This window comes from Rhopilema esculentum, chromosome 13, assembly GCF_057945365.1.
Source record: "Rhopilema esculentum isolate cy_ngs chromosome 13, ASM5794536v1, whole genome shotgun sequence".
In the NCBI taxonomy this organism is placed as follows: Eukaryota; Metazoa; Cnidaria; class Scyphozoa; order Rhizostomeae; family Rhizostomatidae; genus Rhopilema; species Rhopilema esculentum.
The window spans coordinates 10,462,768-10,485,405 of record NC_142827.1 but is presented as its reverse complement, the minus strand read 5'-3'; the positions used below and the strand labels follow the sequence as shown (position 1 = coordinate 10,485,405).

The 22,638-nt window shown below is 34.4% G+C and overlaps 2 protein-coding genes and 1 long non-coding RNA gene across 4 annotated transcripts; 2 read left to right on the top strand and 1 right to left on the bottom strand.

Moving 5' to 3' along the window:
* Positions 1-31: 31 nt before the first annotated feature.
* Positions 32-21,927, top strand: LOC148958646 (uncharacterized). The gene is made up of 3 exons (XR_016144532.1): positions 32-372; positions 3,077-3,160; positions 18,803-21,927. It is a non-coding gene; the product is annotated as an uncharacterized LOC148958646 (long non-coding RNA).
* On the bottom strand, positions 2,086-5,576 carry LOC135692081 (ER lumen protein-retaining receptor 2). 2 transcript variants are annotated; one of them, XM_065210105.2, is made up of 4 exons: positions 5,377-5,576; positions 3,747-4,006; positions 3,346-3,608; positions 2,086-2,532 (listed from the first exon to the last, which is right to left on the bottom strand). In XM_065210105.2, exons 1-4 carry the CDS (start codon positions 5,465-5,467, stop codon positions 2,493-2,495), a joined length of 654 nt encoding a protein of 217 aa, XP_065066177.1. In that variant the 5' UTR covers positions 5,468-5,576; the 3' UTR covers positions 2,086-2,492. The 2 variants fall into 2 exon arrangements, with proteins under 2 accessions (XP_065066177.1, XP_065066178.1); XM_065210106.2 differs by having other exon boundaries at positions 3,356-3,608; positions 5,377-5,575.
* Positions 12,997-16,773, top strand: LOC135692077 (sodium-independent sulfate anion transporter). Its single transcript, XM_065210100.2, has 3 exons — positions 12,997-14,082; positions 14,622-14,910; positions 15,170-16,773. The coding sequence occupies exons 1-3, from the start codon at positions 13,192-13,194 to the stop codon at positions 15,778-15,780; spliced, it is 1,791 nt and encodes a 596-aa protein (XP_065066172.2). The 5' UTR covers positions 12,997-13,191; the 3' UTR covers positions 15,781-16,773.
* Positions 21,928-22,638: the final 711 nt, after the last annotated feature.

Below are 22,638 nucleotides of genomic sequence, written 5' to 3'. Positions count from 1 at the left end.
TTTAGTGTTTCGTCTACCAACCGTTACTTTAGAATCGGTGGCGTGGGCCCTGATTGGGGAAAAGAAATGGAAAATACATTCAATATTTTTAAAGTTGACATGGGATGTTTGCCATTGTGTCTTAAGTTTCACTGAGCGAATGAATACCTTAAGACTCCCAAGATAGTTTCACTGGGCAAATACCGTAAGGCTCCCAAGAGGGAAAAAACTGCTGCGAGTGCTTGGTCTCACTGTCCCAAAAGGTTTCTTTCCACATCGCGCAAGCAGATGCATTTCTTCGGGTTGAAATGAGTGGTGGCCTAAAGTTCCTGCATATTGGTGAGATATCAGAGAATGTCTCGAAATAAACTTCGAGTAACCGAAGATCACACGGTAGGAGATTTTATGAATGAATAATAAACCTCCATTACTACGAAATATGTTTATTAGGCTGACATAAGCCTAGCTTGTTTCAACTGAGTCGGCTATCAAGGCTCTATGTTTTTTTAAACAATTATAGTTGTTTGATGTCGCTACATCGATTTGTCATCGATTTTAATTGCTGTTGTTTAAAGTACAGTTGTCGAAGCAAGACGGACCATATTTAGGATTATAAGTTATCTTTTAAACAACGGAAAGTAATTACTTATTGAAATAGGCAAAGAAGTTTCTAAACAATTTGTCTTGTGTCTCGAAAGATCTTAGCCTCATTCTCAAGATAAAAAGATGCGCCTCAGCAGAGGTAATAAGATAAATTTTTTTGTAACAAAATGACTCGAAACTCCTGCGACAATCGCTTGGAAGGGGGAGTCTCTACTCCATTTCTTTTTCAGACAATAACCTGACTAGCAATACTGTGAAAGCAGGGTCCCAGGCACACATCAACTCTCTACAGCACAGTGTCAGGATGGTTAAAGCCCAATCTCCAGTGAGAAAAAAATCTTTTGCTGGGATTTCTCGCGAAACATTTCTCTGCGGAAAAAAGTTAAAATGAGTCTACTTTTTTCGCTTTTCGCTTGCGAAATCCTCCACGCGACAAATTCCTTTGTATCCACGTGTATCCTAATCGCATCTTATACAAATTGTCCATTTTTACAAGCATATTCCTAATAATATCTACAATAATGTCAAAAATTCTATCACAGACCAGTAGCTATGATATTCCCTTGCTGTTCCCATCTGTCGTGGTGTACTTCAAGGAGACTGGCTGGTTCAATTCATTTCCAATCCTTTTTCAACACTTCCTAACGTATACAAAGACTAGAAATACAATCAGTCAGGTTTCCTTCCTCGTGTTTATTTTCGAGTTTGCAGAACAAGCAATGAGAAAAAATTATTAACGTTCTTTCTATATTTTTTACTGCTATTTTGACTCTCCCTGATGCTAAGAACTATTATACTATCCTATTTCAGTTGCTGTTCTTCTAAACCATTCTGAACTTGCAAAGTTATGCAGAAATAGACATACACATGTTTCTTTCCTATCTGTTTAAATCCTCAACATGGTTTGAAAGACTTAAAATTACAGATCTAATGCTAGTTTTCTGATTTACCCCCCTCTGCATTAATTAAAGTTGTTCTTGCGCAGAAGTTTGGCTTGGACAAATTTCCAATATATCCTCCTCTGCATTAATTAAAGTTGTTCTGGCGCAGAAGTTTGGCTTGCACAAATTTCCAGGATACCCCCCTCTGCATTAATTAAAGTTGTTCTGGCGCAGAAGTTTGGCTTGCACAAATTTCCAGGATACCCCCCTCTGCATTAATTAAAGTTGTTCTGGCGCAGAAGTTTGGCTTGCACAAATTTCCAATATATCCTCCTCTGCGTTAATTAAAGTTGTTCTGGGGCAGAAGTTTGGCTTGCACAAATTTCCAGGATACCCCCCTCTGCATTAATTAAAGTTGTTCTGGCGCAGAAGTTTGGCTTGCACAAATTTCCAGGATACCCCCCTTTGCATTAATTAAAGTTGTTCTGGCGCAGAAGTTTGGCTTGCACAAATTTCCAGGATACCCCCCCCCCTCTGCATTAATTAAAGTTGTTCTGGCGCAGAAGTTTGGCTTGCACAAATTTCCAGTAGACAGGTTATCAAGACAAGAAAACAAAATATATGCACAAAAAATCTAATTACCAACAGACAAAAATGTAAATACAAGTTGCCAAAAGGGTTAGATTTTATTACTCTCAAAAACCACCAGGAGAGTTAAACTTCTCTTATTCATTTTGGGTAATTACTTAAGTTGAACAAGTTACTCTAAATGTGTTATCAAAGGTTTGCCAAATTTTTGACAACCTGTTTAATAAAGGTTGAAAGACTAAGAGGACTAATTTTCTTTGAAGAATTTTTATACTGCTTATTTTTCAGCTCAATATATTTCTATTAGGCATTCAAAGCTTGAGAACAAAAAAAGAAAGTCAGCCTAGGCAAATAGTCATATGATTAAGTTGAGCTGTGAGGCAACCTGATAAATATACAGTCTCTAAATGGTAAAATGAAAACATCCCAAAATGATCTCTGTCATACTATGCTGGCAACTTCAAGCTTTTTCCCTTGATTACTGAAAAAGAACAAAATAAAGAAGTCAGTGATTGTTCAGATTTTGAGATACATCGTGGAAATCATAATAATATGGTTTATTGAACATTTTATATAACATATAATAACCAATGTCAACTTTAACTTTCTCTAAGGACTAGTGGTTGGATTTTGCGCCTATTTCTCACTCATGTTTTTTAATCAAATTTGAATGGTCTACATTAAAAAGACCTCCAAATGGTATAATTTTTATTGCATTGTAAGCATTCTGCAAGTTACTGGAGAAACATTCACCAAAATTTGTAAAATGTACACTTTTATCAGAAAGATGGGAAAGAATGTTCCTTGTCTTTTTTGCTTTTTGCTGAAAGAATCTTACCAAAGTTTGCTACATTCTCTATTGATAGTGACAATGAATAATCGCTCTATTGAATAGTTATCAGATGTAAATTCCAAGATAAATATTTTTTATCACAAAAACTGAAACATACTTCCATAAATTTTGTGAAACGTTTTTACCTTAGGGGGAAATTCATATCATTTTAAAAGTTCTCAATTCTCATTAGGTAAAAAATCTGAAAGTCTTTGCTTCATGCTGTTTGGCCAAAAGCGGTCTTCTGACTGAGATGCCATTATAATCAACAAACCAGGTATGCTTGAAATTTATACAAAATTTGTTGGTTATGATTCTATTTGTATTCTCTGTGTTCATCGACTTATCAATGAGATGTTGTAGCAATAAAAGTTTATCATAACAAATATTGATAATGATACCCAAAGAAGCAACCCATTAGGGGACCTCTACTAAAGCATATCAAAAACAAAAATCATGTACCTTAACCCACCTTTGGTAATGTACAGATAGAAAAAGTCACAGTACAAGACAGTCTGTACACATCCAGCAACAATGGCAATGAGATCAAAGAATCCTTCAAAGTGATAGCGATAGATCCAATTCAAGATGTAGAGTGCTCTGTATGAACCAAGGGCAAACAAATAATGGCTCGTAATGCTTTCTGCTTCTCCGGTTTTTGAGATCATGAACAGTTGGGGCAAGATGGCAACTGACTCCAAATAGATAGAAAATGTCCACAAAACCTAAGACAGAACAGCAAAATGATTAGGTGTCTTAAAAAAACTGTCCAGAGACATTTTCAAGTCAATAAGAAAAAAGAAACAATCAGTCAACTAATACAACACTGTGCATAAATTTTTTAAAATGTTAATTAAACTAACCTCCATGGGGGTGAGTTCATGATTAACAAGAACCGCAAGTCCAGCAACAGGAACAACAATGAATTCTACCCTGAATGTGTCATGATTGCTATCATAAGTGGCTTTGAACTTAGCATAGATGAGATAAACTGTTGCCAAGGAGGTTGAAATAAAAATGACTTTCATGACAGTATTGTAGAGTGAGATGAATGATGTGAACAGATCAAGGTATCTGGTCAGGAAAACTAGTGAGAACATAATCTGACTTTTTCCAGAAATTCCTGCAAAAGAAACAATTGGAAAGTTATTCAGATCAAAATAGAAAAATGCTTAAGACTAAGTGGTTATTCAATACTAGACCAACTGACAAACTTTCAAAATGGGACTTAAAATAAATATATATATAATTTTGTTAGACTAAAATAAACAGACTATTGTGACACATATATATATTATTATGTTATATATATATATACATATGATAAATGCCCAGACTGTACACTTTGCCCTGTGTCTGTCAGATATTGCCTGTGTACTTTTTAAAGCAGTCTGCTACTTAAATACTTAAAAAATTATTTGTGTTTAACCAGCTGTGTAAAGCACTATAAACATGGATTATGTGACAAAAGGAGTGTTATTTTTTTGGTATTCTAATTTTTTGACAAAACTTTTAGCCATTGAACTGAATTTTACACATAATTTATTTTATACTGGCCTAGCAAATTTTCAGTAAGTTTTAGTTCAGACAGAACAAAAAGTGGGACTGATTTTTCCAGCTTATTATAGACAAAGTTTTGAAATGAACTCAGTTTATAAGTACAAGAAACAAACTGGTTTTATTTTCATTGAGTATAAGACACAGACAGCTATATATTTATTTTCTGTCAAAATACATAATTGTCATTTTATTTCAGGGTGGTCCTCCTATTTTCTTCAACTTAAAAAAACAAATTATTATGATAAAATCATCAGCATTTTTTTCAAAATATATTCCTTTTATAAGAAACTGTGTAGTCTGATTACAAAATAAGTTTCTTATATGCCAGTTTTTTCTGTATCAGAGTTTCCAATCTGGATAAATGCAAATTGAAATAATGTCAGCGTTACAGCTTAGTTCTAAATCTTCAGAAAAGCCTGTCATTGCAGCAAAAGGAACAAATCCTGGAAAATCTTTCTTGCTGCTTAAATCCAAGACCAAAATTGAGTGATTATAGTACAAGTTCTTCATTATTTTATTCTTTGCAACAGCTTTTAAGCAATCAATAACAAATCAAGGGGCACTGGAACAAAAATATGTTACCTTTTATCAATTGAAAACTGATAAGTCGTGCGTTACATTGATTTAGGCTTTTATGAAATTGTTCCGTCTGGGGCCAAATTTAAAAAATGTTGGGCCTATATTTATTACATGCCGTGTGTGTGTTGCTCATTCCCGACAGTTAACCATAACACAACAATAAAAATAAACACCTTTGAACTTACACAAACAAAGGGATCAACCGAAAAATGATAATTAAACTCTAGGGTTAATAAAGCCTAGCCCAAGATACATTATTTTTCCGCGCTAACAAAAATACGAGAAGTGCGAACAACACTACGATAATCTTTCCCCGGAGGGCCTAAATAAACGTGGAGGTGTATCATCGCTTACCAGCACATGACCGTGACTTCCATATCTTCCAAAGCAATAAAAGGATGGCTAGAACGTGGGATAAATCCCCTGTTAACCTGAAAACATTCATAGTTAGTCCCTGTTTCGAGAAATACAACAGAACCCTTTCTCTTCCCAGTGACTACAATGAGAAAGGCAATACTACCGTCGGCTCTCCATCCGCCACGTCGGCAAACCCGCATGCGCACCTCTCAGACTCAAATCGAGGCTGCGAAAGACACGTTATACGATCCACAACTAAATACTCAATTTTTTATATGAATGGCGTTTATAAAGTGCCTGCAGCAAATCAAATTCCTAGGAGATTGAAAAAGAAAAAATTATATTGCAAAGTATATTTATGCATAAAAGAAAATAGGAAAATATTCGTCTTGATCACATTGAACATCAGCAATTGCAATTTTTCACTGGGCAAAAGACACTTCGCTATACTCTTTTGAGATATTTTTTATTCTCATTTCCCAATTCAAGATCTTTCCAATTGCCAATTCTTACTGCTGTTGCTTCTGCTAACTTCACCTTGATTAATTGAAACTAGTGCCACACCTCGACTAAACGTCCCCGGGTGTTCATTTCAAAAAATACAAATTTTCCCGGCGTTTAGTCGAGACTGGAGTTTAATCAAGGCCCGACCAAATCAAGTAAACGCAGAATAAAAATTTTGCTTCGCTAAACATGAAATCCATAGTTTTATATATAAATTAACCCTGAATAAAAGCAACCTCGAATTAGGCTAAAGGTCAGAAGGCCAAAAATATAAACTAACAATAAGAGTAAAATATCAATGATATATGAAAAAATTATTAATATGTTTGATCTTTAATCGAGATTGCAACCAAATGAAAATAATTCCTAACAGGTTTATTTTGGCTTATGACTTCATTTTAGGATTTGGTTTATTCCCTACTTTATTATGTGCTTATGTCATTTCTTTGCTTTCAACACATTGGCTTACATTAAGTACCAAAAAGTCCGGTGCAAAAAATTTGGGTAGATTAATTTTTGGTGGAAAAAATTTTGGTCATATTTCTTATATTTCGGTGTAATTTTGGGTGAGAACTTGAAAATTCTTGTAGAAGGAAATATTTCGGTGAGTAAAGAAATGAACCACCGAACCGAAACATTGGATCCTTTGTATGCTAGCACATAATGGATGAAAAACTAAACTAGCTTTATGGAAAATGTCCAGCACTCCTAGTTTTCTTTTGTCATTTAATGTTATAATTGAAATAATAATACATTGAACTTAAAAACAATTCACAACACATCCCCAGAATGGGACCAACTGACGACGATTGACAGGGGTGCTTTGGCAAATAAAAATTCAGAAATGCGATATTTTTCATCGAGCATCACTGATCCTCTCAATAGGCCTAGCCGTATGCTATTGAAAAATAAATGAAAACACAAAATGAAGATGGTGCGACAGAATTGGTGACTGAAACTGGTCAGTGAATGTTAGAATTGGTTGGGAACAGCGCGAACTAAAATGAGAATTTTTTATGGATTCTGTTTGGTTTTGTAATTAGAGCTTAGTCATGCTGATAGCTTCCAGTGCCCTTGTCTTTATTCATTTGTTAATCTTTATGCTAATGCTTCAATTTTGAACGTCTCGTTTGCATTTTAAGGAGCACTTTTGACCAAAATCTCTTTTTAAAAATCCAAAATTCCATTGCCCTGGTCTCGATTCATAAAGTAAAGCATTGCTTTGTTTGCGACCCAAATTTTTAAAAATTGCAGCTTTTTTTCTTGACCCATTCTGTACTAGGTCAATCGGTTATTTATAGCTGTTAATCAAATTAACTATTTTATACTAGTCATTTTATAATCTTCTAAGTATTTTAATATCAACTTGTCAATGGCTGATAAACCTCTCTAGAAATACAAAAAGGGTTTCATCGAAGCAAAAATTAGGACAAGCACTGTTATTCGATATTAGCTCATTTAAACAACACAAAACCAGAAACAAGTGTATTACATTATCGGGCTATCATCCAGGGAAGTTTGACTGGTATGTCAAGCCAAGCCAAGGCCTAATTCTGTTACCAAAAGCACTATATGAGGGCCAGGGCCAGTGTTTTTTCATTTTCATATTAAACAACATATATTTCTCTAGAATAAACAAGATACCAATGCATAGAATCATTTAAATATCAAAAAGTCTAAAATTTAAAGCAGCTAGGATGATCTATTTACTTGTAAATATCTTCACTTGAACGGCAGTTATTGGGTCTCAAAATGCGTTCAGCTTTCGTCAAGTCCTATTTGCATTTAACTTTGACTTAATCATTCATTGACTCTGGCTTTAAAAAGCTTCAACATATGTCTTGACATGGTTTTTATGTGAACCAGCCCTCTTAATTGCCAAACTTTCAAAAGCTACTTTAAGCTTGTATCACTTTTAGCTTTTAACTTAAGGTTTGCCCATGATATGCGTCTATCAGTCACAAAACTTTGAACATTACATGTTCTAAATATTTGTCTCACACCATCTATGCATGCAGTTACCAACCTTGCTGTTGATTTGCATCAATAATTCTTTGAACTATGATTTCTTCCATTTTCAGAGGCATATTTAGCGCTAGGGTACGAGAAGGGTGTGACAACGCGTAATCTTTCATGAGTTGGTCTATTAATCTTCAATTGGTCCACCAGGTTCTTAGTTTGGCATTGCAATTGTTGGAAGGTTGATGAAATTGCAACTTAAAGCCCCCTCCCCACACTTAAAGATGAAGCTGGTTTTTCCCTTTCTCCCAATCAAAAAATATCTGATAATCATTTTCTGACAAAACAGCCAGGATCTCCTTATTTTTCAACTTTGCAAGCTTGAGTCACAGACGATAAGAAACGAGAAAGCTATCTTTGCTTCTTCTTCTTCTTTGTCACGCTTTTACTTTTTCTCACTGAGTATCTTTTATGTTTAGTTTTTGTGCATATAACATGATCATCCTGTCAACTAATGGTCTTTATAGGTTTTTCCTTTCTATATATCCTGCAGAAACATCATTTTCATTTATCTACTTATCATTAAATTCACTGGTAACCGCTTTGTTTTACTGTGATCAATGCCTGTAACGCTTTGGTATGGATAGTCTTGGTTCTAAGTTGCAACTCTGTCTGAGTCTATTCAATACGATCATGTAGCATTTGCTCGATTCAGCATAAGTTCTTCTTTTTAAAATTTCACCACCACATGCTCGTACATTATAAAACAACTGAAGATGTAACGAAAATGTAACTAAATACAGCAATATTGAACTAACAAATTAAAACATAATAACTATAAGAAAAGTCCAGAATGAGAAGCAATATATATCATTACATAATTTTACGTATGAACTTTACATATGAAGGAGGGTCAAAAGATAACTGATATGAATGATCAATTTTTTGATTAATATTTTGTAAAATTCATCTGATTGAACAGCAAAACCTTGAACCTTTCATGAAGTTTGAAAAGGGACTATTTCACAAATTTTTACATACAGTTTTCTTAAATCTGTAATTATTCTCACGGAAGGGATTTTTAAGCTACCAACGTTAAACTACAGGTGGAAGGCTAAGTTTTCTTTTCTTGAAAACAGCACACTTACTTGAAAGCATATGAAAGAAATTTGCTTTCGAATTTGAAAAATTTAATCATTAGTAACTTAGTATGATTCATATTTATGGATAAATCCCAGTCAAAAGAAATAAGGAAGACACGAGAACTGACTGAACCGACACAGATATAAACAAAACTAAACAATTTAAGCTATGCAAGATCGTAAGTGAGAAAGGATTGGCTTAGAAGGAGACACAAAGTTTCTGAATGAAATAGTGCTCCAACTCCTTTCTGAAACAATTTTACTTTAAAACAGATAAGATAAAAAGATAAATAAAGAAAAATCTTGGCGTTATTTGATTACTATTGACTACAAAAAACTGGGTATGTATAGCTTTTCTAGCGTCGAGTTTTCGATTTATGCTCTGACGTTTTTTTACTCCGAAGAGTGGCAGACAAGAAGCTTTAATATGACTCACGATGTTTGCTTTATTAATGATTACATCATTAAACCAAAACACTTATGATTATATCATTAAACCAAAACAATTATTGCTGAAAGTGTATGGCTTTGAAAAAGACGCCATAAATTCTTGACGGTGTTAAAAGTGTACTGAATGAGATTTCTTTAATATATTGTCTTCCAGATAAACAGAATAAATGTAATATTTTAGAATTTTCTGATTAAACGGTTTAGAATTTTGATTCTGTGTACCACAGTGCAAGTATACCGAGACGATTTGAAAATTAAGAAATAAGTTGCACTAGTATTTGTTGCCAATTCGTTAAAATCAAGTCATGTTTCACTTTTTTCAATTGTTTGTTTACTACTCTTAATGGCTCATAAGGATCTTCCTCTACTTATTCAATATTCACATAAATTACAAATAAATTAAAGTCTGATTTTGAGGTTGAAGGATTAGACTATTAATGTAAATAAGAAAGGGGAAGAGCCAAGAACAGAGCCTTGTGGTGCCCCAAGGACAACATAAAACTTGGGTTAGATCCATCCACAGATGATATTGCTACCTATCTGAAAACACACTCAAAAATAGTTCCTCTTGCGTCATAGTCCTATTAAAATTATGTTATGATTGCAGTATTGATAGATCCTAGAAAATTTTCAGCAACAAAGTTTCATTAAATTTGAAGATTTATTGATATTGACAATTTTAAAGACATTGATTAAGGTTAGAAAATATTTAAAATGTATCTGTATTAAAAATTTTAAAGAAATTGATTAAACTTTGACAAGGTCTAATTATATTTGAAAAAGATTCATTAAAAAGGAATTTATTTAGATCAGGCGTTATGTTTGAGGACACCTGTAGCGGGGGGAAGCAGGACCAGTAACCCCTTTACACTCACAAAATTTAGCATTTAGATTTTCTTTATTTTCAGGGCTTTTTAAGGAAACTTTAGAGTTGCTCATTATTCTCTGGAGTACTTTGTTGAAGGAATAAACATTCTTTTAGAAGACTAAACATTCTTAAAACATGCACAAATTTACTATCGTTTGTATTTTTTTTGAGTTTTGCTAATATAACACTCTATTTTAAAGAAAATATTTTCTGATAGATTTACAATGCTTTGTCAAGTTGCTCGACTTGATTCTAACTCGGATAAGAAGCAAAATTATAAAGTATATCATAAGGTATTTCTATATCATAATAGAAAATCAAATATTTGCACATACAAAGAGAATGATTGTATAGAACTTCAATAAACCTTTAATAGCGTTTTAATAGATAAAAATGTTTGTAAAATTTTTAAATAGTCTTTATTTCTTTGAGTTATGCTCATTATACGGACAAAATTGATGGCGTCAAGGCAGGAAGTTGTCTCTAGTCCCAAACGTTTGCATAAGTAGTTATAGCACAGCAGGAAATTTAGTTGACTGTCTGTGTCTTTTCAACATACAACTGTAACATTTAAATTCAAAACTTATGACATGATTTATTGTTGGCTCTAATTTTTAATTAATAGACTTTGACTTAGAAATTTAAACAGGTTTCTGCTTTGACGATATCAATTCCATACTTCGTGTATTCTTCACTCAAAAACGAAAAACGTCAGTGAATTTTTTGTTAGTGAAAGCTCCTTACCATTGAATGTCTTTCTATACAAATAATTTTCCTAAAAGGTGTTTGTTTGATTTATATGCCATCTTTATTGTATTTTTACTAATTAAAAAGTTTGGCTGTTTTTTGTACGCTTGTTTCAGTCTTATTCGGGCACGCCGGAGCCGGGGGCCTGGGGGCTTGAGCTGTAGCCTCCCACTTTTTCGTATGAAGTATGATATCATGATTGCAAGAAATAACTGCAAATGACTGCAAGAAATAACTGCAAGAAGTTTTTTGAGATCCATTTTAAGCTAATCTGAAGGATTTGGTCGCAAAAATCTCCGCAGAGGCATCGTCTTTCCATGCTGCCCATGAGCTTCTGAAAACCTCTCGGCAGCCTTCCAGCCATATTTACCCTTCAATTCTTATAAAATTTTATAGATTAGAGGACATTTTATAAGCTGAAATTATTGTTATGAGGAGCTCAAAAGAAGCTGCAGTTCATTTTTGCAGATATCCTTAAAATTGGCTTTTCGCAAAAAGATGCTCATGGATTCACCCAAAAACGTGAACTGTAGGAAAATTAGTTTCCGCAAACTTAATTTCCTTATACCTTCACAGTGCTGAGGAGAGGGGGGATCAGAAGGGTCACTGATCCGGGGGCCCTCGGCTATAGGGGCCTATAAAAAACAATTCAATTAATAAAATTTCTAAGTGATAATCCAACCTCTCCATTTCCACACATTGTCATTAGTAGAGACAATAGTGACAAAAGTCTATGAATGAAGTAAGGTAGAAGCAGTTTGAGTCTTTGACTGTCTGAGTGTTGAATACATTTTTTTGAGAATTTTTCATCTTTGCGGTTGAAGAGCTTCTGAATGTAACCAACAAATGTGATTGCAACAGGGCAACATACAGCAATATGTATGTCATACAGATTTACACTATGGCATGCTCATCTATTTGCAACAGTTTGTCGGTTGTGATCAAATTTAGTTAACGAATTAAACATTTTCCATTTTATAAGACTTTCAAAATTTCATTTTTATGCATTATGGTGTTAAGATATCAGTTATGCTCAAACTATATAAAACAGCAAACAGAAGTAATAAATAGCCACCAGACATGGCGTAGATAGGAAAATTCGTAGGAGGGTGAGAAACTTCGATTTTCCGACAAAATCTAGCAAGCATTTATATTTTTCATAAATTTTAACATAACATAACGATTTCGGAACTGGAATAAATAAATATTTTGATATATTCAGATATTCTTATGTTCATTTAGCTTTAAATTCTTTCCTATAAAAACAGAGCAGTTAGATAAATAAATATAGACAACCATGTTAAATTTCCAACAAGATCAGAGGTTTTCCGATAATATAGCAGTTTAGCTCTAGAGGGGTTTTTGCCCCCTCTGACCCCCCCTCTATCTACACCACTGCCACCAAAGCAGTTTAGCCACCATTGCAATTTAAGCAATCATCAAGTTCAAAAATTCCAAGGGGAGCATTCCCTGTACCCCTTAGAAGCGTCTGCCTTTGGCATGTTTTGTCCTGACCCAGGGCATTTTATCTTTTGTCCTGACCCGGGGCACATAAATCCTCTCCGCGGCCCTGTACCTTCATGCCATCATTTGCTCTTACTTGTTATCATAAAGTGTGTATATGATCATATATTTCATTGTTAATGAATTTTCTATGCAGAAATAATCGGTTAAAAAAGTAAAGTTGGTCACTTTTCTCTGAACGCCCAATAAACAACTTTACTTGTCTAGGCACATCACTGCCTCCTCCGAGTCCTCCCCTCTTGTCTAGAGCCCCACACTTCAAAATGTGCTTCGGCGTTCCTGCTATTCTGTACCTCGGGTCGCCATTGGTTTTTTAGAAGCAATAATTGTAACCAATTAATGTTAAAATGAAATGTAAACATGAAGAAAAGGTTGATAAGAGAGAAGATCCCTAATTTGCTTTTCTCGATTCCCTGTGTCTGAATCACATGACTCATGTTACTACCAGCCATATTTCAAAATGGGGTCATAATGTTTGGAAAGAAGATTTCCTTTATTTGTGAGAGATCCCGACAGCAAAGATGTACTGAAACTATTTAATGGTTTTCTGAACAAGCAAAATTTTCTGTATAATATGCAACTCGAAGAAAGATTAAAACTGCGGATTTATCTCACGGAATGATCAAGATGCAGAGGGAGAGGAATGGACTGTTTCTTGGAGATGCGTCACACAAGAGTGTGAATTCAGACCAGCCTCAATCTTTCTTCAGACGAAAAATTCTTCCATTTTTGTACAAGTACTTTCCAATTACGAAATGGCTACCAGAATACAGACTGCGTCATTTGATCTCGGACTTCATAGCTGGGACAACTGTTGGCCTAATGGTAATACCACAGGCTTTGGCCTATGCATCTTTAGCTGGACTCCAGAACCAATATGGTTTGTACTCGAGTTTTATGGGGTGCTTTATTTACTGCTTGTTGGGTACATCAAAAGATTTAACCATCGGGCCTACCGCGATTCTGTCCCTAATGGTCAACTTATACGGAAATCCACAAAATCCCCCTTACACGGTGACTTTCACTTTTTATATTGGCGTTATTTTGCTGAGCATGGGGTTGCTTCGTCTTGGATTTTTGGTGAAAATGATTTCAACACCAGTTATCAGTGCATTCACATCGGCAGCTGCTATTGTGATAGCTACAAGCCAAGTAAAGGACATTTTAGGTTTACATGAAATCCCCAGAGATTTTTTCTGGAGCATTGTTGTCATGGCTAAGAAGATCACATTGGTCAAGCCATGGGATATATTGTTTGGAGTTTCGTGCATGCTGATTTTGATCTTGTTGAAGCTTCTATTGAAGTTGAATTTTATAAAAAATTCATCGACAGATGATACATCAGTTTGTAAATTAGTGATCAAGAAAATTCTATGGTTTTTTGGAACAGCCAGAAATGCAATTGTAGTTTTTATATCAATTATGATTGGATACACACTTTGCAAAGAGAACTTTGAGGATGCTTTAACATTATCAGATGATATTGACTTTGGGCTTCCTCCCTTTGAGGTAAGTACTCACTGTTTAATTGGACTGTCATTTATTTGCTCTTAAGAGCAAATACTAATTAGTAAAAAAGTTCACACCAATTGTTGTGTCAGCTGCTGTGCTGGCAAGGAATATAACTCTTTGCTGAAGTTCTCAAGGCCTAAGTTTTTTGGAATTCATACTGAAGTGAGATAGAAGGCATGAATTATCATTTTTGGTATATTTACTGTTCTCTCAAAATGTACCTAACCATACAAATTATTAATGCAAGTCTGTAATAGTCTATTGTTGACCAAAATGGGTAGTAAGCTTTTCTATCAGAACCATCATATTGAAATTATGTATTTTATATTCTTTAGAGCTGTTTGCCAGTAAGATAGAAAGGTCAAGGAAACTGTTATTTGTAAAGTTGTTTCCTTTTTGCAAAATGATATATTTTCAAAACATAAAAGCTACAAAGTTTGTAAATATATTTGAATGCTTTTTTTAAGTAAGTTTATGAAACTGAGAAATTTATCCTTATCCCTTTGTTTAATGTTTGCAGTAAAACTTTCTTGCAGAAACCCTATTTTACAATTAAAGAGGGCAACAAAACTATATCGGCGGCAGATATGCTTGGAAAATATGGTAGTGGGTTGGTTGTTGTCCCTTTGATTGCCTTTCTGGAAAGCATTGCTATTGGCAAGGCATTCAGTAGAATCAATGGATACAAGATTATTCCAACCCAAGAACTGATTGCTCTTGGTGTAGCAAATATTATGAGCTCATTTGTTTCATCATTCCCAGTCACGGGAAGTTTTTCCAGAACAGCTGTCAATTCACAAAGTGGAGTACAGACACCTGCTGCAGGTTAGATATTTTTTATTATGTTAAAGCCATTTTTCTTTGATTGGAGAATTGATTTTTGTTGGAGGAATGAACAATAAACTGTTCATGAGCCTTCACTTTATAGTTCAATGGTGAATAAATTACAGGTGTATGTATTGAAAATTCTTTTAAGTTTCATTTTCATAATTTTTTTAAGTCATGTCTTTCTCATTGAATTTTTAGGACCAGTTCTTCATGTCAGATAAAAGTAGTATTGTTATAACTCTTCACTTTTTGACAGGAATCTTCACTGGCACTGTGGTGATATTGGCAATCAAATACCTCACTCCGGCATTCCAGTACATACCCAGAGCATGCCTTGGCTCAATAATTATTTTAGCTGTCTTGCCAATGGTGGATTACAAGATTGTGAAGAAGATTTGGACTATCAAAAAGCTTGATATTTTACCATTAGCTTGTACCTTTGTCGCCTGCTTTTACTCCTTGGAAATAGGGCTACTAATTGGCATAGGAATATCACTGATTATCATTCTCTATCCACTGGTATTTCCAAGAATTGATTTGGATGAAAAGGAGATCACGGTATTAAAGGTCAACAATGGAATTGCATTTTGTGGTGCAGAGCACCTTACAGAAAGCATTGAAAACTTGGTCAAATCTCCAGAGAAACCAATTATGATTCTTTTGGATTTTTCTGGGGTCACAGAAATGGACTTTACTGTGATAAATGAGCTTGCTGCTATCTTCTTGGAAACAAAATTTGCAGGAATTGAAATTTATGTAAGCAATCTCAGGTTGAATGTACGCCAGTTGTTTTTCCAAGCTGAGCTTCAAGACTTTATTGCACGAACCTCTCTTGAAATAGAAAATGAGCGTGCCTCATTGATTTGATTTAATTTACAAAGTTTGATTTTTGATATTTCTGATTTATTTACTGTTTTGGGAATACTCTGATATAATTATAGTAATAGAAGTTCATCACAAAAAGGTTTTGATATGTGAACATTTACCATAAGAATTACCATGATTTTGTAATTTTCCATTTTTAAGGTTGGTTGTTGTTTTTGTAAAAAGAATATGCCACAAATATGCCCTATTTCTAGGTTTACAGACCATGAAGTTAATTTTTTGAAAAAAGCTATATTGGAAAACTGGTCTTTTACAAGTGTTGACCATACCATCAAGAACAATTTAAGAAAATAGTTAGGGAATATATTTAGGCAACACCTTTTGTGTTGACGATTCAACAGTGTTGTCAATGATAAAAGAAATAAAGTTTGTTTTCTGAAAACTTTTTGTTTGTTTTTTTCTGTCAAAAGGAAAATCATTAAAGTTATGTTAAATTATTTGTCGAAACGTAAAATTATCTCATTCTTTACAACCAAGCTATTAGTGCATTTCAGAACAATTATTTTTACCTCCAATTTGTAGCTTGTTATTATTCATTTGCAATCATTCAGTTTATAATTTGTTTTGATGTTTATACAATTATGCAAAATGTTTTTAATAAGCCTTTTTAATTAAGGTAGAAGATTTTATATAAGTTAAGATAAGAATTTAAAAATTTTATTGTGATAGTTTTAAGAGTTATAATTTTTGTCTTTTGTAGACAGAAGTAGTTAATGCTGAAGGCATATTTCATGTCCAAAGAATGTGTTTGTTGTTAAGAGTAGTACATAATGATAATAAATAATATTTTAGTCAACTCACTTAAATGCATGTAGCATGCTTATATATTTTTGATAACCTGTCTAGATCTATATAGATATTTGTTATCTCCCCTAACGGTTTGAAAAACATCTAATGATTAACTGTTGATAAATGATTGAATTTTTTTTAATGTTTTGCAGGAGCAATGAGTGAGATTGTATCAAAATTTATAAAAATTTAGTTGTTTTCATGTTTTAAATTCTATCTATGGACTTGATCACATTTGAATGATTTTGGCAAGTTCACAAATATCACATATATTTTGTCAAATATAGGTTGCTTTCCAGTAGAACCAACTCTCTTTATAATAGTGCACAAATATGAGTCTTTCATGCTAAATATCATCTTTAACTCAAAAGGCACCTTTTCCTTTACTTGGATATTATTGGGGCAAACATTTTGAGACTGTTTTCTTAGCATAAGTGTTGTACTATGCACTGTGATGTTCCTAAAATAAAAAAATTCGATAGTACAACTCATCATCCTTAGCAAAGAGAAAGCATGTGTCAATATCATTTTTATAATCCACAAAGTTCAATTTGCACTCAAAAAAAGCTAATTTGATGTGACAGTCAAAATCCTTTCTCATTTGATGTTGTACAATGATGGAAAATATATTAAACCTTTCTTACTGCAAATTACACAGCCATAGAGTTTTGCAACCCAATTTTCCATACAACAGTCTTTAAACCAACGGAAGAAACTCACAAAACAAACACGATAGAATGCATTTTTGGTGGTCATTAGTAACAAACTGATGCAAAAATGTACTTAATTGATATTTTTATCTTCTTTACCTTGAAGTTAAAAACTGAATTTTTGAAATGGGAGCTTCCATCATTTTCCAGTCATCTAAAGGGTGTGACACCAAAATCCAATCATTTTCTAACACCACCCCCCCCCTCCACTCTTCAATCCTTGCTGCTTAAATCAGTCCCCGGACATAAAGTTTTCAAGAATGTGCTTGGGTGTTAAACAGCTCGATAAGCTCACAGTGGCGAAAGTAAGAGCTGGGATCAAATCCATGACAGTAAATGCTCGATCCAGTCTTTTTGGATATGAGTGGATATATCAAAATGCTACGATGACCGAAATTTTCAAATCAGGAAGCTGACGTTAATGAACTAATACTTAATGAAACAAAGACTAAAAGACTGATATCCTAATTTTAATTGTTCCCAATTACACAAGCATCAAACTGAACATCTATCGCCTTAATGATTCATAGCATGCAACTTTGCAAAAGTTGAACGATGATGAGTTTTTGAATACAATCGAGAACAGTCTTGTTTTTCCGAACTTTTCATATAAAATTTCAATCTCGTTGAACCGAGCTTTCTTCTCAAAGCCGCAAATAGGATGCTCAAACAGCGATAAACTGCGATTATCGAGACAAATTAATCGGGCTTTTGTCAGTATTCTATCAATGTCGCCGTTTTAACGGTCTTGCCCAATTTCCTGTTATGCCTCGTTCTACTCACATAAGTGTACATTATCAGAAAAACTTGTCAGGTCGGTCAAGCTACATTGAAAGTTGGTGCTGAATAAAGGATTAAAGGAAACTGTATTATCTTACTGAAAGATGCAAATATCACTTGAATACTGTTAAAAAGTTAATAAGTTTGATAAATTAAGATTGGTTTCCCGTTTGGTTCATGATTTGGTTCCAATCTCTGGTTTGATTAACTGTGTCTTTTTGTTAGTGTACCACGCGATGTATGAAAGTGTCAATACATGAAACAAGATTTATTGCAGTGAAAATAAGTAGACCACACTGGCCACCATAAAAAGTTCACCAGTTTCAAAACATGACTGTTTTCTCTATATACAAAATGTAGAACACGGCTAATTAACTTCATTTATTAATTTCGACTACTATAAAGTACATTATCTTGTGTCCTTTTAACCAAAGTTTTTCGATAAATTTTTTGTTTGAAACTTCAAATTTGATGCTCATTTGTTCAGTAGAATATGTCTCTCTAATGCGTTTAGCAAAGAGTTGTAGCTCTCACACCCTCCTCGCAATAATTTTAGATTGTGCCGTTTGTTTTTTCCTGTCTATGAACTTTTTGAAGTCCAGATTTTAAACATCATTTAAAAGAATTATTCTTAGACTAAAGGGGCAAATATTCGTAGGACAACGGTATACACATGTCTGTAAGATTATAAACAGTCTCATCAATATATTGTCTTCTCATTACAGAACTCTCCAAAATTCCAAAATGGCTCACAAGAAATTTAACTGTTTTCTGGTAATAACAGGTTGGTACTTTAATATGCTCTTTCATTTACCTGCTCAACCTCAACCTTCCTTTTTATTTTTATCATCGATGGTTACAAATATAACAGATTTTGGTCGGAATCATTCTTGCCTTAGCTGTTCTCTCTTCTTTTTAATTTTTTATCCTTATTGTTAAAACAATTTTGTTCTGAGTTTCAAGGGCGTGCGATTTTCTTCTGGACTGGATACGCATCTCTTATAGACGGCTTGTGGAGAGTTTCAGCACCACATATTACACAATTATAATTCCAAACGGTTCTCTGTTTGATAAAATGGTGATATTCAGAGTGTTCCCACTTGACAGCTTGGTTCTGTGCTATTTTGGGAACGGTTCTGCTCTTCGACTACGCTGAACAGTGTAGCCATTTGATTCCGTTGCCGAGTCGTATTTGACTCCTGCAATAGGAAAAGTCAAGAACAGAACTGTTCGGCTACAACTGATAATGAGGCAGATTTTTGCACTTGAAAGAGGCTTTCTGTAGCTATTGGACTACCGGTACTGATCGTTAATGACCAATCCAGCTACTGCGCATGCTTGGCATAACTGTTCCATTCTTGTTTCGGTCCAATATAAAACATTCCTATTATGGTCCCGTTCTCTCCTCTTCGAAGTAAACGAGAGGGTCTGTGTCGAGGCCCTATAAAGAACGGAGCCTATTCAGTTATCTTTACTCGTTTGTAAACGGAGTCTAAATCAATGAACCGTGTCCAGTATTTTTCACGCGTAAAACTTGGCGCCTTGGGACTTGCACCTACTGCATTGTCGCCATTTATACTAAATAGCAAGGGAATCTTGCATTTGTTTTAAAGCTCAACTCTGAGCTCTCTTTAGAAATCCATTGGCGCCACTTTTTACAAAACTATCAATTTTGTTCAAAGCAAGAACCCCGTTTGAAATAGGCTTGCTAGCACCTTAAACTCTAATGCAGTTCTTATGTAGTGTAGACCGTACTTTAAAACAAGTAAAGCCAAAATTTTATAGCATTAAACAAAAACAAACATGCGAACGATAGACATTTATACTTCGAGCGATAGACAAGAAGATAATTTTTACAACTGCTTGATGCCAACTACACCCAACATGTCTCCAATCTCTGATCAAGCCTTGGATTTGACACCCTGGCTCCTCCGTCCCTACGCGAATGTAGCGAAGGCCTTTGCTAATTAATACATACCTTTGGTCAAGCTAAAAAATAAATGCTAAAGTAAAGTGATTTACCACTCATTGAAAATATTTACTCTCTATTTAATTTATCATACAACGAAGACTTGAAGATGAATAAATATGACATTTACAACCAAGCGGCAATTTTAAGTTGCTAAATCATACTTGCCATCAACTTTTAATGATTGCTTGGGTTATCTGAAGAAGGCTAAGTTTATTTTGATCTGAAAAGTGTGAAACAACTCGAAAGCAAGCCTCAATGTGCCCAAGACAGCATAAAGCTTTTGAACAGTCTTCTGCAAACAACAGCTTTTCCCATTGTGTCTAAATGTTTTACTCTATTCCTCTGATTTTTTACACAAACACGTTTCTATGTTTCTATGGAAGTCTTTTGGAAATGCTTTTCTTTGTAATTGATACGGGAACAAATTTTATGCCAAGATTTCGATGTTTTAGAGAATGTATAAAAGGATTGCTAACTGTTGTTCTGTTTGTGGATAAGTAAACATTTTACGCCTTAAATGATCAGTTTTAGGCCCAATTTCTTGGCATCAGTTTATGTCAACCAATACCATTATTATTGCTGACCTTAATAAAAGTCATTAATTCTGAGATATCGAAATGATACTTAGCCATCTACTCTAATTTGGTCTCAATGTAAGTAGTGATAGCACTGTTCTTTGCAAGCATCAATGTCTTGATTCTTCTCTGTATGAGTTAAAGCTAATTAGTTTGGAGGCTTATTTTCGGAAGAAATCTAAACACTCAAAAACAGAATACGTGTTGTTACAATAATAAAACTAAGATTACAAAGAATGTTTTATGAATAAATTTGCCCTAACGTCTATTTGTTCAATGCTAAAGCTATGATGTCTATTTTCACAATTTTATTTTAGTTGTCTTTCGTGCAATTGTTTAAGTTTCCAAACTTTGCAAGGTCGGCCTAAGGTTGAAAGTGAACTCAGGGAAAAATGACACACATTGTGAGCTAGCTGGAATCACAATAACAGTCAAATTCGATTTAAGAGAAAAATGAACAATTTGGGGAACCACAATGATAAGAAAAAGATCTATAAATAAAACTGTTATTCTCTTTGGAGAATATGGATTTTCAAGATAAACCAGCAATCTTTTCTATTCAGGTAGTCGAAACTGATATTTTAAATGCTGCGTTTTGTATTGAAGTTGACTGCTTTGGCTTTTCCTTCGAATGTTATGAAGCTCTGACGTTTGGTATAAATTGTAATATGCACGTCTTTATGGGTTAAAAATCTTATCAGTACAAAATTTAACATAATCTATCTAATCTCGGAGGCTTTCATTAACTTCACAGGTAACTGCATAAAACTTCCCATAACTGCAAGTCTTAATCAGTATAGCTACCATAGAGTGAGGAAAAAATTAGGTGAACGTCATACATTGATCTGACTTTTTCGTATCTGTTTCTTTTGTGATGGATTAATTGTTCTTTTGAGCAACCTAGCAGTGCCTTTCCAGCTAGATCCCAGACTTTTGAGTGATTTTTGCAAAGCGTTGTTTCGTCTAAATGGGAAATCGTTACCCCACATGGAGATTTATCGATTCATTCCAAATCACTATAAGCCGTTATAACTAGCAGAATTGTAATGTCGGCTGCGTGTTTTGTTCCCCGATTCTTTGCGCCGCTACGGCAGTACACGCAATCCGCTCGTAGAGCTGCAACAAACTTCGTCCACCAGCTGTAGCCACGCAAACAAACAGAAACCTAAATCAAATTAGGCAATTTTCACTACAACGAAGTCTCATACTTAAAAGAGCCTCATTGCCATACGGATTTGTTATTGAGGCAAAATTAACAGGGTTAATAGGTGATTAAATTGATTATGTAAAAAGCTTTGTAAAATTATCGATGTAAATGATGGAGACAATGAGGAATTAATGCTGACACTTTAACTGATCTTCACAGAAGTTAAGTGGATTGTCTGTGCTAGCAAGAAAGCTGCAGGCAGTAGCTTTGCCAATGAGGTGACGTAGTGATTACCAGACTCGTGGAGAAGATTGTAAGAACCGAGGAACCTGGCTCCGTCGGGCATTTGAAAGTTAGCAAGACGAGATAGTTTTCCTGTCTTTTTGCATTTTGATTCTATTTTTCAGATCATGCTTTATTGTGTAGTGGTTGGCGGCTTTTCTTTTTGATGGTCTTGCATGCGTTATCTTTGTATGTCTTTATCTTCTAGATAACGTATCCTTGTCATTTTAAACGAAGAAGGTCTATTATTACGTAGAGACGTAGAACGAAGAACGACAAAGCAGAATCCTCTGTTACGCAATCATTTTCTAGGTTTTCTAGGCCTAAATTCTTAAACAGAGATTAGCGCGTTCAAGGTTCTGACAAGGAAGAAAATTGCAAGGAAGAAAAGAAAAATGTTGAATGCCTTTTGAGCATGGTTTTATCTGTTTCAACAGCATAGCCAAAAGGGGTGTTTTTAGGACACTTCAACGGGATCTCGAGACGAGGAATGTGAAGCACATGAAAGATAAGTAGAGGGACTAGAACACCTTCAAAGTGAATAGGACGAAAATAGTTCAGTGACTTTGGGACAGACCCCGCACT